Genomic DNA, 15492 nt, shown 5'->3' with positions numbered 1-15492 from the left:
CTTTGCAAACATGACATGACAATCACCCTCCCTCCTCTTGCCACGCCATGCACACAGTGCATATGTCAGTCTCCAAGGCCTGTAGAAGTCAAATGCAGTGTCATGCCGGTGCTGGCAGGAGCCCATGTCAGTTACATGCTGGGATCCTTAGGAAATCAAAAGTCCCGGTTTAGCATTTCCGAGTCAGCTTCTGGTGGCAGGCGTTTTGCTGGAGGCGACGCTATTTGTGAAGCTGGCTGCATGTGGATACCCACTGCAGAGGCTGCAGAGTCAGCTTCCATTCTCACTTGAGTTAAATGTAGCTTTTAAACAGTGCACTTACAAGGGAGGTTTAAGAAAAAGGTCTGCCTTACCTCCCTGATTTCCTTAATCTTGGAGCCTCCTTTGCCAATCAGTGACCCACACTGGCTAGCAGGCACGACCAACCTCAGTGTTACTGGTGGTTTACTGGTAGCAGTGCTGTTACTCATTGAGTTGATTATGTCCTTGGGAAGGGGAAAAATGAAAATAGGCTCTATTATTCTGCCATACACACCCTATCCCAACCGGTGAAAATATACACAGAAGGGGACAGCTTAATCTTGCCTTAAACTGCACATAGGACCATAGCGTGCGGTCAGAAACCAAAAGCACTGTCAGTCAACTATTTCCATAGCTCATAATTATCTCTCTTAGGTGTCTGTCTGGTTCCAGTCACTGCTCTACACCCGTAGCTGTCCACAGACCGTACCTCCCAGTACTTGGGAAGGAATCCAAATGGACTATACTGGAGAATTACCTACAGCCACTAGAGGGAACAAGTATATTTTGGTAATTGTAGATATTTTATTAGGTGGACAGAAGCTACCCCGACTCAAGGCTGTACAGCCACCCCGACAGCTAAGGTGCTAACAGAAAAGATGTTCTCTAGGTGAGGTTTTCCAAAGGCTGTGGATCGTGATAATGGATTTGTGGGAAAGGTGATGAGGGAGGTTTGTGAGTTACTAGAACTTGATCCAAAATTCCATATACGATACCACCTGCAACGCTGGGGATTGGTGGTATGAGCCAACTGGACTGACAAAACCATGTTGAAGAAGGTGTTTTAATGCCCACAAAGGAAGTGTGGTGAAGGGTACAGGGATTGCTCCTTTTGAGGCTGTCATAACCATAGGGGTAGCCTAAATTCCTCCTTACCTGTCGGGGGTTAAGAAGCTCAAGTAACCTGGTTGGCACCTGACCAAAGGAACCAATGGGGACAAAAGATACTTTCAAATCGGGTGGGGAGAGGTTTTGTTTTGGGTTCTTTGTTTGTGTGGCTGTTCGCTCTTGGGACTAAGAGGGACCGGACATCAATACATGTTCTCCAGACCTTTCTGAACAAGTCTCTCTTGTTTCAAACTCGTAAGTAACATCTAAGCAAGGCGTATTAGTTTATCTTTGTTTTCTCAACTTGTGAATTTTCCCTTTGCTAGAGGGAGGTTTATTCCTGTTTTGTTGTAACTTTGAAACTAGGGCTAGAGGGGGTTCCTCTGTGCTCTTTGGATTTTCTGTTACTCTGTAAGGTTAACTACCAGCCTAAGTACAGAGGGAACTCTTTTACCTTTTTCTCTTTAAATAAAATCCTTCTTTTTAAGAACCTGAATGATTTTTTCCATTGTTCTAAGACCCGTGGGGTTGGGTCTGTCATCCCTTTGTAACCAATTGGTGAGGATATGTGCTCAAGCCTTCCCCTGGAAAGGGGGTATAGGCTTGGGGGGATATTTTGGGGGAACAGGACTCCAAGTGGTCCTTTCCCTGATTGGTTTCAGAGTAGCAGCTGTGTTAGTCTGTATCCGCAAAAAGAAAAAGGATGACTTGTGGCACCTGAGAGACTAACAAATTTATTTGAGCATAAGCTTTCGTGAGCTACAGCTCACTTCATCGGATGCGTGTAGTGGAAAATACAGTGGGGAGATTTATATACACAGAGAACATGAAACAGTGGGTGTTACCATACACACTGTAACCAGAGTGATCGGATAAGGTGAGCTATTACCAGCAGGAGAGCGGGGAGAGGGGGACTTTTTGTAGTGATAATCAAGGTGGGCCATTTCCAGCAGTTGACAAGGACGTGTGAGGAACAGTAGGGTGGCTGTGGGGAATAAACATGGGGAAATAGTTTTACTTTGTGTAATGACCCATCCACTCCCAGTCTTTATTCAAGCCTAAGTTAATTGTGTCCAGTTTGCAAATTAATTCCAATTCAGCAGTCTCTCGTTGGAGTCTGTTTTTGAAGTTTTTTTGTTGAAATCAGACATCAAAATTATAACATTCAAAAACCAGTCGGAGAACACTTCAATCTCTTTGGACACTCGATTACAGACCTAAAAGTGGCAATTCTTCAACAAAAAAAGCTTCAAAAACAGACTCCAACAAGAGACTGCTGAATTGGAATTAATTTGCAAACTGGACACAATTAACTTAGGCTTGAATAAAGACTGGGAGTGGATGGGTCATTACACAAAGTAAAACTATTTCCCTATGTTTATTCCCCCCCCCCCCCACCACCACCCCACTGTTCCTCACACATTCTTGTCAACTGCTGGAAATGGCCCATCTTGATTATCACTACAAAAGTTTTCTTCCCCCTCACCCCACCCCCACTCGCCTGCTGGTAATAGCTCACCTTACCTGATCACTCTCATTATAGTGTGTATGATAACACGCATTGTTTCATGTTCTCTGTGTATATAAAATCTCCCCACTGTATTTTCCACTGCATGCATCCGATGAAGTGAGCTGTAGCTCACGAAAGCTTATGCTCAAATAAATTTGTTAGTCTCTAGGGTGCCACAAGTCCTTCTTTTCTTTTTCCCTGATTGTTTGTTAAATCACTTGGTGGTGGCAGCAATCCCAAGGCAAGAAAGGAATCTGTGCCTTGGGAAGTTTTAACCTAAGCTGGTAAGAATAAGCTTAGGGGGTCTTTCATGCAGGTCCCCACATCTGTAGCCCAGAGTTCAGAGTGGGGAAGGAACCCGGACAGAGGCTATCACTGGAAGGGAGATGAGACTCTGGGAATGCTTATTCATTACCTCAGTGTCAGATGTAATGCAGTAGGGCATTGTAACAGATCAGTGGGCCAAGGCATTGGTATGGCATATACAAGATAGACACAAGATGGTGGCAGGAAACCTAGGGGAAGCCCAACGAAAAATGAAAAGATATTCTGATGACCAAGCTTCTGGTGAGGAGAATGAAGTGCGAGATCAGGTACTTGTGCAGCATGTCTTAGATAAAAGGCCACTTCCAAAAGCCATTTGGGAGGGTCACTGCTATGTAATGGACCAGACTAGTCCATCAGTACACCTGGTTCAGGTATCGATGGTGTATCGGTGGTTGCATGCTATGCAGCTGAAACTGTACAGACAGCAGGACAGAAGGGAATCCACTGATGTAAGTAGAGGGAAGTGAGAATTGTTTTCTTTTTCAGGTGTTGTCCATCGTGGGAGGCATAACATGCACTGCCTTGGGGTCTGTGGAATTCGTGATCCAGCAGAGGAACAAGGCCATGACAACGCACGAGGGGGAGAATGCCACTTTAGCCTTATGGCTCCCAGGTAATCATGCAGGAGAGCCTGCCCTATCCTGGTGCAGACTGGACCACAGCCAAGGTGGCGGATCCTGCAGCACAAGTGACTCTCGGGAGCAGGTACTTGGACTGGGGGACTTAAACGGGGCAGTGCATTACATGGGATGGTAATGGATAACCTAACCATTCATAGGGCACAGGTAAGACACGTGGGATCTAATACAGTGACTTCGGCAGATTGCTGGACTACCACCTATCATGCCAGCAAAGTGACCGAGACGTTGACCCTCTCTCAGTATGCGATGAGGGACTGGCAGAGTACCACACCACTCCTGAACACGCTGGAGTAACAATGCCTCCTACTCCAGAACTGAAGCAAGGTGATGAAACATGCCCGAAACAGAAGTGAGACCTGACAATGGACTAGTGATAAATCGTGAACACCAGATTATGTATAATAATGTACAGTACCAAGTGATACCCGTAGTGTTGAACTGAACCATTTTTACATTAGCACAGAAGCTCTGTCATGAAAAATACGTGCATTTCTATACGCAAATGCCAGCGAAAGTGGTACCGAATTTCAGACAGTCAATGGATGGGGTGGAAGAGGAGGAAATTTGGTGGCTTGAGAAGGGAAAGAGAAAGAGGAAGAAAGATAAAAGAAAGAGATTTAGGACCAGTATTAGGAGTTGGGGTGTTGGGAACTTCCCTATGGAATCATATAGATATCACAGTATTGTGGGAGGAAAACCAGTAAATGAGACTTCAATTACAAAACCTGTCAACAACAGCATGGGGGTATGGGGAGCATTTAAAGGCTGTCCGGGATGCTAGGATAACAGGACAGCTGTTTAGGGAAGTGGAAGCAGCAATCAATGAAATGGGAAAAATTATGAACCATCCACATGTATCAAAGGCATGGTATAGTATGGCATAAGGTAAGGCAGCTTCCTAATACTGGAACTACAGGTAGGAGTAAAGGAAACTCGAGGTGGAGAAGTGCCTGGGTTCAGAACAAATAAGATGCTAGACAGAAATAAGGGGAGTAGATTGGTGCAAGGTTAGGTGCTATTCAAGGGTCTGTTATGCTGAGGAAAGGTGAAAACTTGATGAAACATGGATCCTTTCTATGGTACTAGCAGCGGCAGTGGCCACAGGACTAAGTGAGGCATTAAGAGTGTATAGTGTCCAGTCCATAGATACGTTGGAAACTTCCGTGACAGATCACATCTCAAAGGAACATGGCACTCATCCTCAGACGCTGGAGAGGATGGGTGTGGGAGTCTGGAAAGCCCCAGATACCTCATATTGTTCCAAGAGGCCTCGTACCTGGTTGTGTTTTTGTGATGTACTGCAGAGTGCATTGCTGGCATGGGGTTTCATTTTGGATGAAGAAACCTGGAATTGCACAGTATGGCTGAGGCAAGGTCAGCCAAGGTTGCAAGGGCTGGAGAAGGCAAATATTATATAAGCTCTTGGGCCAGATACTTCCAGTATGGGACACAAACATGCTGTTATGACTGGCCAGTCTTCTGCCAAGAAATGTTACCTGACTAGGGGACAAGGTAATTTTTTCAGTTCCCCAGCATGAGAGCCACAGTGTACCAGCTTCCAGAGTAACAGCTGTGTTAGTCTGTATTCACAAAAAGAAAAGGAGTACTTGTGGCACCTTAGAGACTAACCAATTTATTTGAGCATAAGCTTTCGTGAGCTACAGCTCACTTCATCGGATGCATACTGTGGAAAGTGTAGAAGATCTTTTTATATACACACAAAGCATGAAAAAATACCTCCTCCCACCCTACTCTCCTGCTGGTAATAGCTTATCTAAAGTGACCACTCTCCTTATAATGTGTATGATAATCAAGGTGGGCCATTTCCAGCACAAATCCAAGGTTTAACAAGAACGTCGGGGGGGGGGGAGAGGTAGGAAAAAACAAGGGGAAATAGGTTACCTTGCATAATGACTTAGCCACTCCCAGTCTCTATTCAAGCCTAAGTTAATTGTATCCAATTTGCGAATGAATTCCAATTCAATAGTTTCTTGCTGGAGTCTGGATTTGAAGTTTTTTTGTTGTAATATTGCAACTTTCATGTCTGAAATCGCGTGACCAGAGAGATTGAAGTGTTCTCCGACTGGTTTATGAATGTTATAATTCTTGACATCTGATTTGTGTCCATTTATTCTTTTACGTAGAGACTGTCCAGTTTGACCAATGTACATGGCAGAGGGGCATTGCTGGCACATGATAGCATATATCACATTGGTGGATGTGCATGTGTATCAGCTGATGCTCATCTGATTGGTGCTGCCCTAGACTGTGTGATAAAGCTAAGCTGAGTCATACCACCACTGCATTGAAATGTGCAGGCCTCAATGACCAGATGCCCAGAACATTTGTTGACCTTAAGACAAGAGAGTTGAAATATTCAAAGTGACATAGATACTCTGGGAAATGCCCCATGGTGGGAGTTAGTATATAATATTGGGGAACATCCATGGATACGTATGATATCAATGGACTTCGCAATTGCGCAAGCCTTACTCGTAGGGGTGTTAATTGCTTTGATCTGGAAGGGTAGGAGGCAGCTGGGAAAGAGAAGAGATGTATAGAAAATACAGGCTTAGATGAAGCCTTAGAAAGGATTCTATGGCTTCACAGTGGAGAGTGTTGGGAGCGAAGGCGTATGTAGGCCTGACAGAAGCCTGCTGGAGATTTTAAGAGTCTGTGCTTATAACATTTAATGGTATAAGCGTAAGTAGAACCGTGCATGTGTGAGAAATTACAGAGCCCTCATGTTTGTGAGAACAAGAACAGGTAAAATCACTAAAAAGATAGAAAGGATCGGTTTGAACTAACATGACACCTGTACTGATGGGGGAGGAGAGCTGACATGGAAATGAGAGACTAATACATATGTATAAGACAAGATAACAAAAAGGTATAAATAATTTGGGTAACAAAGGGAAGTTGAAGCTGTATTGTCAGTGCTGGCGGTGATTGTGATGAGATCGTCCTAATGAGCTTCCTACTTGTAAGTTATTGATCACTGTTTGCTGAGTGTTTTCCCTTAATAAATATTTGTTAGATCTATCTGTTGAGTAAGTGAACCTCAATGGAACTACCTGTATCAAGTTTACAGATACCTCCTTCCTATTCCCATCAGCATAAGAAGGGCTGTCTTGAGAGGATGCAACCAGGAAGCACGAGGGAACCAATTAAGGGGCTGAATTTGCCTCTATTCCCACAAGACTACATGGAACCCTTACACTTGGCAGAAAGACAATGGGCAAAGACTGAATTAAACGTGAGGCAAAACCTGAAGGAGATCACCTGCTGGCAAAATTAGAGACAGCGACCATGTAATGTACAGGGATGGTATCTGCCCCAGCACACACCACCTGTGAACTATATCTCCTCACAGTTTTACCTAGGAGTAAAGCTTTTGCTTTTCTCGCCCTCCCTGGAAGAGACTGCTCCTTGTGCCATCAATGCTCACAACACCGTATAATGGCTAATCCACTTTCAGTGTAATGCACAAAGCCCTCTACTGCAGAGGGATTTCGGTGGCTGTATTTTTCATCTGTTGAGCACAAATGTAGTGAAGGGGTGTGGTCTAGTGGAGAGTGCCCTGTCCTGGGATTCCTAGCCCTGGCTCTGCCACTGGTTGACTTTGGGCAAGTTATTGTACTGCCCCATGCCTCAGTTTCCCCATATGTAGAGTGGGGCTAATGATACTGACCTCCTTTGTAATGTGCTGTGAGATCTACCGATGAAAAGTGCTGGGTATTCTGAAAAGTACTGTACTTTTGAGGTGCAGAAACGGACTTTCCCCACTCAGGAACAGGTGCAGCGCCCATGCTGGCCTATCCCATACTACCCCATCCGGGCAGCTCAACCTTAGCCAGCAGGCACGAGCTCTAAAAATAAGTACTTCTGGTTCTAATACTGCCTATTTTGGTTCTTGGCCTCTCTGCTGAGACTACCGGAAACGATGCCAGGTAGTGACCTTCCTGTTGCGAGAGGGCTACCTCCTTCTCCACTAAGAAACGGACGGATCTCACTCTCAGGGCTGGAATGAATCTGTTGCCAGGATGACAGGCTCCAAAACAAGAATGGAAACAGGGCCACTCTGTATCTCCCAGCACGAGGTGGCTCTGTGTGGACTTGTTCACTCCAGCTTCTGGCCAGTGCGTCACCTCTTCATCCCTCAGTGATTTTCCTCCCTCCCACCCTCTCCACCACCCCTGTCCCCCACACACTTGTGCACACATGCACACTCACCCATGCACGCTCCCCCCAGCTCTCCCCTTCCCCTTCTGCCTCAGCTTTCCGTCTCCCCTGCTTCCCAAGCTCCCGGGCCCTCTTACCAGGTCCGTCTGGTAGTATTCCCTGATACAGCTCTGCCACCGACATCACACCCATTGGCTCCTCACCGCAGCAGCCAGAGGGTGCACAGCAAGAGAGGGCTGCAGCCGCCTCAGAAAGCATTCCCACCCCGCCTCACTACCTGATGCTCAGGCCTAGAAACTTTGTCCTGTTACCCCCCTCCCCAGCCTGAGGTGACAGCTGTGTCCTGACATTACATCGCAACCTTCTAACACTGCGCTATGACAATGCCAGGTAATGCTACATCATAATAGTGAGCTGTAGCCACGGCAGCATGATAAACATGTGCGCTGACCCACAATTATTTCCACCAGACTTTAATGGTCTTTAATGGTTTAATGGAACTGGGGGACCATTCTTAATGACCTGACCAAAAAGCAGGTCACCAGTTCTCCATCTGCAAAGGAGTGTGTGTATTTCCTTACCTCCTCAAATTTGTAAGCAATCATGGCAAAAGCCTTGAAGATGGCATCAGTGGGGCCTGTGATGGTCACAATTCTTTCCGGACAGTTTCCCTCTGAGATGTTGATTCTTGCTCCACTCTAGAAAGGAAAGAAAAAAATCTTCTCATCCCATTAAAAAGCCCATCAACCTGACAGCCGCACATTGAACCAGAGCTGGCTACTGACCTAGAGAAACAGGCTAGAGGTTCACCAGTGACCTCAGCTCCTGCAATCTGACCAGTGTGTAGGCAGAGCCCTGCACCCCTGTGACTGCTGGTGGCTCCCCTCTAATGTAAAGGTGCGCTGGCAGGGGTCAGGTTCATTTATAAAACAAACAAACCTTTTATTCACTATGAGAGCCAAGCAGTGCACAAAAGCTCAAAGTGCTCAGACCATGAACTTGTAAGGCAAATTACTGGTTCAGGCAAATCTCCACTGAAGTTAATGGGAGCTTTCCTGAGTACAGCATGAATAAAAACTGACAAAGGGTCTCTGGCCATAGACTACTTTTATTATTCTGCAGCTTGCTTAAATTTCTTGAATAATGGGTCAATGGTCTTTAAAACTGAGTAAGTGACTAATTGCACATTTTCTCACAGCTAAAATCAAATGTCTGCAAAGCTCTAGGCAACTATTCACTGAAGCTTCCACGAACTGGGCCATAGGAGCAAGGCCTTTCCATTAGTCTCCATGTCACTTTCATTAGAAATCATTTCAAATGTCTGGGTAGCTCACCTCCTCCCGCATCTTTTTCACCGTCTCTCCTTTCTGAAATAAGATGCAGAAACACAACCATTAGAATATCATCAATAGCTTCATCCAAACACCTGTCCCGATACTGAAACTTCAGAAAGTTTCTAATACATTTTCATAAAATACAAATACATACAATACAGTTTAGAAAGCTGGGAGAAGAGTTCACCCCCTGCTCCCGCTCCTCAGTCCCGCCCTGCTAGAGCTTTGAAGTGTATTTGTACTCTGAGAATGGGCTATTAACAATTTCCTTTTCATACTCTACAGATTTTATCCCTGCGTGTATTGGAATCAAGTCTGCTCACTTCACTGACAAAACAGCATTCAGATCATTCTGATAGAGATTCACAACGAGTTTCTTCCTTTCCAAATGTCCTTCTCCATGGAAGAAGCTCAAAGACATTCATATCCATCAAAAAGTTGACTAAACAATCTGAGTTTGATAAGAAAATAATGGAAAAAATAAGGGCCATGTGTGGAGGGACAGGCATCCTCCCTCTTACCAGTCATTGTAATGACCCCGTCTTCTACCGACCTACCAACCTGTAAAAACACTCCAGCAATGGTCCTCCATAACGCTGTAGTAATATCACTGTTCTTTGGGGGCAGTGCCATGGAGTATCATGGCACTTTTCATGAAGGTCCACTGGGGCCAATGATAGTCTATGCTCTTTACTGTAAGCGCCATCCAATTTTGAACTTTAACACATAAGCACCTGTCCACTTTTCAGGAAGGTTGTAATTGTAATTGGCGCAGTTGTGTAAACAGGTCACCTATAACTCAGTACTCTGCTGTAGAGGAATTGGAGGAATTTCTTTGTTGTTATGCTAGTCTACCAAGGTTGTGAAGACCAACTTATTTACTGACATCTTGCTACTCTTGTGATGAGATTCATCTTTTTTCTTAATGTATCAGTGGGAACAAAATTATCACCATCCCAGAATGAAGATACATATTATTAGCCAGAGTGATGCAGCAACATTAAGACTCGAAAACTGACAGTATTTTAGATGCATTTGGAAAGGAGAACATCATTTGATTTCTTCTTCGGATACCTGAATAATCTCTCCTGCAATCAGAGCAATAGATCCACATGATGCCAATTGTCAGAGGTGTATAATGTAATAATTAACAGCTGTAAAAATACAGGTTATAACTATTATGTAACTAACATGTAGAATGATGGAATCTGAAGAAATATTTACCTTCCCAATGATGCTTCCAACTTCCTAAAAAAGACCCAAAAACAAAGACAGAAATTACAGAATTTACGAAACTCCAATAAAATCTCCTAGTGACGTACAGGAGCTGGTGCACGCACTGAGCTCAATGAATTATGAGCCACCAGAGCAATTTTCAAATAGCCCCAAAAACACAGAGCAGAAAGGGAATTACTTCTTTATTTCAGAGGGGGGTGGTCACATGTTTTCCAAAGGTACATGCTGCTCTGCCCTGAGGAGGGTATAAACTCTGTTTTCTTTCTGAGGTGCCTCATAGACCATGTTGGTTCTGAACTATGGCCCCCGTTCAAGAGATCACCTGCACGTAAGAACATGCTTTCCTGAATGGGGCCTGGATGTCTGCAAAGTGAAGCCGAGTGGTTGCATGATCTCCTGGACAAGCTGGCTGCGAGGCAGCCTAGAACACAGCTCTCGCACTCTCGTGGCATCATGTGCAAAAACCAATACCTATGAATTAAAGGGGGGTTAATTTTTTTATAAGAAAAGATGTCTCCTACACAGGACTCTCAGAACGGAGCCATCGGTTGTGTTTCAGTTCCATGGTACACGGCCCTCCTCCAGCACATGGGCATGCCTGTCTTCTGGCACGGTCAGCCAGCCAAGCAGAGCAGCTGGCTGCACATTCCCAGCTAGGCTGTATTACGCCACGCGACTTCCCGGCGAGTTCAGAAGCGGTTTGTGTGGTGGCTGATTAGCACAGCCATCCCCACAGTGAGCAAGAGAGAGGAATGTCTGTCACTCAGACCACTACTGACACATGGGGGAAGAGGCTCACACCTTCCCAAATGCCATCGGTCGGAGAACTGGACCTTCCTCTAGAGCAGGGGTCGGCAGCCTTTCCAAAGCGGCGTGCCGAGTCTTCACTGATTCACTTTAGTTTAAGGTTTCGCGTGCCAGTCATAGATTTTAACGTTTTTAGAAGGTCTCTCTCTATAAGTCTCTATATTATAGAACTAAACTATTGTCATTTGTAAAGTAAACAAGGTTTTCAAAATGTTTAAGAAGTTTCATTTAAAATTAAATTAAAATGCTGATCTTACGTCGCCGGCCCGCTCGGCCCGCTGCCAGCCTGGGGTTCTGTTCACCTAGGCCGGCAGCAGGCTGAGTGGGGCCAGAGGCCGGGACCCCAGACTGGCAGGGGGCTGAGCGGGGCCAGCGGCTGGGACCCCACACCGGCAGCGGGCTGAGTGGGGCCGGCAGGGTGTGGAGGGTGCAGGGCTCAAGGCAGAGGGCTGGGGTGTGTGGGGGTGCAGGGCTCAGGGTAGAGGGCTGCAGTGTGTGTGGGGGGTGCGGGATCAGGGCAGAGGGCTGGGGGGATCAGGGCAGAGGGCTCGGGTGTGTGTGGGGGGGGTGTAGGGATCAGGGCAGGGGGCTGGGGTCGTGGGGGGGTGCAGGGCTCAGGGCAGAGGGCTGGGGTCGTGGGGGGGTGCAGGGCTCAGGGCAGAGGGCGGCGGTGTGTGTGGGGGGTGTAGGGGTCAGGGCAGAGGGCTGGGGTGTGTGGAGGGTGCAGGGCTCAGGGCAGAGGGCTGGGGTGTGTGGGGGGTGTAGGGCTCAGGGCAGGGGGCTGGGGTCGTGGGGGGGTGCAGGGATCAGGGCAGGGGGCTGCGGTCATGGGGGGTGCAGGGGTCAGGGCAAAGGACTGGGGGTGTGGGGGGGTGCAGGGGTGAGAGCAGAGGGCTGGGGAGTCGTGGGGGGTGCAGGGATCAGGGCTGTGGGGTTGTGGGGGGGTGCAGAGGTCAGGGCAGGGGGCTGGTGGGAATGTAGGGGGGTGCAGGGGTCGGGACTGGGGGTGTGTGTGGGGTGCAGGGGTCAAGGCAGGGGGCTGGGGGGTTGTGGGGGGGTGCAGGGGTCAAGGCAGGGGGCTGGGGGAGTGTGGGGGGGTATAGGGGTCAGGGCAGAGGGCTGGGAGTGTGTGAGGGGGTGCAGGGGTCAGGGCAGAGGGCTGGGGGGTCGTGGGGGGGATCAGGGCTCAGGGCAGGGGGCTGGGGTTTGTGAGGGGGTGCAGGGGTCAGGGCAGGGGGCTGGGGGGTCGTGGGGGGCAGGGGGCTGGGGGTGTGTGGGGGGTGCAGGGGTCAGGGCAGGGGGCTGGGGGTCGTGGGGGGCAGGGGGCTGGGGGTGCGTGAGGGGGGGCAGGGGTGAGAGCAGAGGGCTGGCGGGTTGTGGGGGGGGCAGGGGTCAGGGCAGGGGACTGGGAGGGTGGGAGGGGAGGTGCATAGGTCAGGGCAGGGGACTGGAGGTGTGGGGGGGGTGCACAGTTCAGGGCAGGGGGCTGGGGGTGTGGGGGTCTGCAGGGGACAGGGCAGGGAGCTGGGAGGGGGACATGCCCTGATTCCACCCCCCATCTCCACACCCCCGGCCCCACCTCATCTCCGCCTCCTCCCCAGAGCAGCGGCTCCGCTTCCCCCCCTGCCCCAGAGCACCAGCTGAGCGGTGGCAGGGAGGGAGAGGGGCAGGGCCCAGCACAGCGGGGGGGGGGGAAGAGGGAGGGGGGAGGGACAGGACCCCCGCACGGCGGGGGAAGAGGCTGGGGAGGGGGGACCTTGCCTGCCCTGCAGCAGCACCCGGCAGGACCAAGCTTCTTCACCCTGCCTGGGGGGTGGGGGGGCGGAGAAGAGCGGGCGGGTCGGGCAGGATTTTGCATGGCTCACTGCAGCCTGCCGGGATCCCGGCCCGGGTTTGGCAGCGGGCTGAGCGGGGCCGGCGGCTGGGACCCGGCAGGCAGCAGGGAGCCATTGAAAATCGGCTCACGTGCCGTAGGGTGCCCACCCCTGCTCTGGAGCCTCATTTCTCAGCCAAAGGATTTGGGACCCCTGGGGGGTCATGAGAGGCCAAGAGGGGGGAAGGGCTGAGAGGTGTTGAAACTTCTCTTACAGTCTAAAGCAAAGGAAATCTCATTCCCCCACTCCCCAAAACCCTTCTGCTTCAAGACCAAGGATCCTCTGTCAGCCTCTCCAAAGACACCCACAAATCCGTAACACAGGCTTGTCACTGAAATGTATTTTGCTCTTACTCTTTTGAGAAATGTAAGGGGACCGCAAACATTTTTGCCTTTAAATACCAAGTCAATGCCAACCTGAGCCGGTTGAGAAACGCTGCTCTAAAGCCGTGGAATGGTGCTAAATTCATGCGACTTCAAGCGTCTAGTAATGCTCCCTCAGGTCTCATCCTTCACTGAGCTCTGCAAAGAGCTCCTTGCCTTTGAAAGCGGGAGAGGAAGAGGAAGAGCTGTGACAGCGCAGAACCTGTGCAATGGGGGAAGGCAGCTGCACCCCTGTCAGGGCTGGCCCGAGCAGGGAGCAGGAATTGCACCTCTCGGAGTCCCAGTTCCCTCCTAGGCTTCTCCTGGAGCAGCGCAGTGACATGCTGACCCTTGCTCGGGGCAGGGCCGAACGGCTCCATCTAGCCTTTCATTCTCCATTTGGTAAACACTGATCATTTCATTGTTACGGGCAATGGAGCTGAAATGAAGACAACAAAACGTGCATCCACTCCTTACCTTTCCATGCATGAGCAGCCGGATGGTGAGAGTAACATTCAGGCCACCTTCCGAGACTTTTGATTCCATTTCCTACTGAGTACGGGAGATGTGTGGTAAGGAACGGAGAGCCCCCAAGGAAGGACAAGACAGCCCTAAAACAATCACCTGTAAGGAGACAGAGGAAGAGCTGCTTAGTGCTCCCTGCTTTTGAATCAATGAAGTCTACCAGCTGATTTCACTCTTTCCACAACACCTGCTGCCAATGGCCGGGGACTTGGACTTGGCCTTCAGCAGAACACGAACAAGCTGAGTGCTCCCACACGGCTTGGAGACAAGGGACATTTGTAAGGTTCTGTTCACTGACTGTTTGCTCTGCCCTTGTCCTGCACAACTCCCATGGTCAGGGCTCCTGAATACTCATGGGTTTGCTTCTTTGTTTTTGTTACAGTAGAAGGATGTGGGTGCATGTATGTGACACACAGTACATTGCTTGTGCGACATGGTAAGAGCTTGTTTCATGGGGCACATCAAAACCAGAAGAGTGAGGTAGGGGCTCAGCCTCATCTGGGACAGACAAAGGGTATGTCTATACTGCAATCAGACATCTGCGGCTGGCCCGTGCCAGCTGACTCAGGCTTGCAGGGCTCAGGCAAAGGGGCTGTTTACAGGTTCCCCTCCCAACTTGCAGGCTCCTAGATCCCAGGCTCCAGCCCAAACCTGAACCTCCACACTGCCATTAGACAACCCTGGAACCCGAGCCTGAGTCAGCTGGTACAGGCCAGCCATGGGTTTTTAATCACAGCGTAAACACACCCAAAGAGTGGGACAATTCTTTGTAATACACATTTTTCATCTTGCTTATAAGCAAGACTAGAACCTACTTAGGGAGCTATTCTTCCCAGAGTCTAGCTCTGCTCATGTCCTGCTGAACTTCTATTTGTGGTTTTCTTGTCGGGTCAGCTCCTCGGCTTGCGGATCTCCAGCTTTACCAGCTGCCAAGGAATTCTGCAAGGGGAATCCCTGCTTGTCGAGAGCCGGCTCAGTGCTACCCACACTTCAGGCAAAGTAGCGGGAATGGGGAAGAGGGAAGTGTGCCTTGGGTCACAGGGAGCCTGACATGCACCAAGGGCCAAAGCATTCTCTGGATGGCCCAAAGATTAGAGAAACACAAAGGTGGCATGTGCTAAATTCCCTCCGGTCCTGTGCCAAGCACACCTGGGTGCACCAGAGAACCTGGGCCAGATGTGTATCCTCTACAACTGCAGCTGGAACCAAACGCATCCAGTGGGCTTCTACACTCACTGGCAGCCACAACCGGTGAGGCTTTTCCCGCTTGGTTATAGGTGAGCTAAAGACATTCATGAATCCATGGCCCAGAAGGGATCACCAGATCAACTAGTCTGACCTCCTGTGTAGCACAGCCCATTACAATTCACCCAGTTACCCTGTCCTGAGCCCAGGCATTTGTATTTGCATCGGCATATCGTCCAGAAAGGCATCCAGTCTGAAGATATCCAGAGATGGAGAATGCACCACTTCCCTTGGAGGCTGGCCCAATGGATAATTCCCCATCACTGTTAACAATCCGTGCCTGACTTGGAATTTGAATTCGGGTGGCTTCAGCTTCCAGCC

At 49.1% G+C, this 15492-nt stretch overlaps 1 protein-coding gene across 8 annotated transcripts in view; it reads right to left on the bottom strand.

Moving 5' to 3' along the window:
- The window catches only part of PCBP3 (poly(rC) binding protein 3), a 60784-nt gene extending 46837 nt beyond the window's left edge, over nucleotides 1-13947 (bottom strand). For all 8 annotated transcript variants that reach the window (XM_077829868.1, XM_077829869.1, XM_077829871.1 and 5 more), the window contains exons 1-5: nucleotides 13879-13947; nucleotides 10347-10370; nucleotides 9123-9155; nucleotides 8370-8486; nucleotides 354-485 (exon numbers count right to left, since the gene is read on the bottom strand). In XM_077829868.1, coding sequence (XP_077685994.1) covers nucleotides 354-485; nucleotides 8370-8486; nucleotides 9123-9155; nucleotides 10347-10370; nucleotides 13879-13947 — 375 coding nt within the window. The remainder of the gene's footprint in view (nucleotides 1-353; nucleotides 486-8369; nucleotides 8487-9122; nucleotides 9156-10346; nucleotides 10371-13878) is intronic.
- Nucleotides 13948-15492: the final 1545 nt, after the last annotated feature.

Source organism: Eretmochelys imbricata, chromosome 11 (genome assembly GCF_965152235.1).
Source record: "Eretmochelys imbricata isolate rEreImb1 chromosome 11, rEreImb1.hap1, whole genome shotgun sequence".
In the NCBI taxonomy this organism is placed as follows: domain Eukaryota; kingdom Metazoa; phylum Chordata; order Testudines; family Cheloniidae; genus Eretmochelys; species Eretmochelys imbricata.
This window is presented reverse-complemented; position numbering and strand designations above follow the sequence as displayed.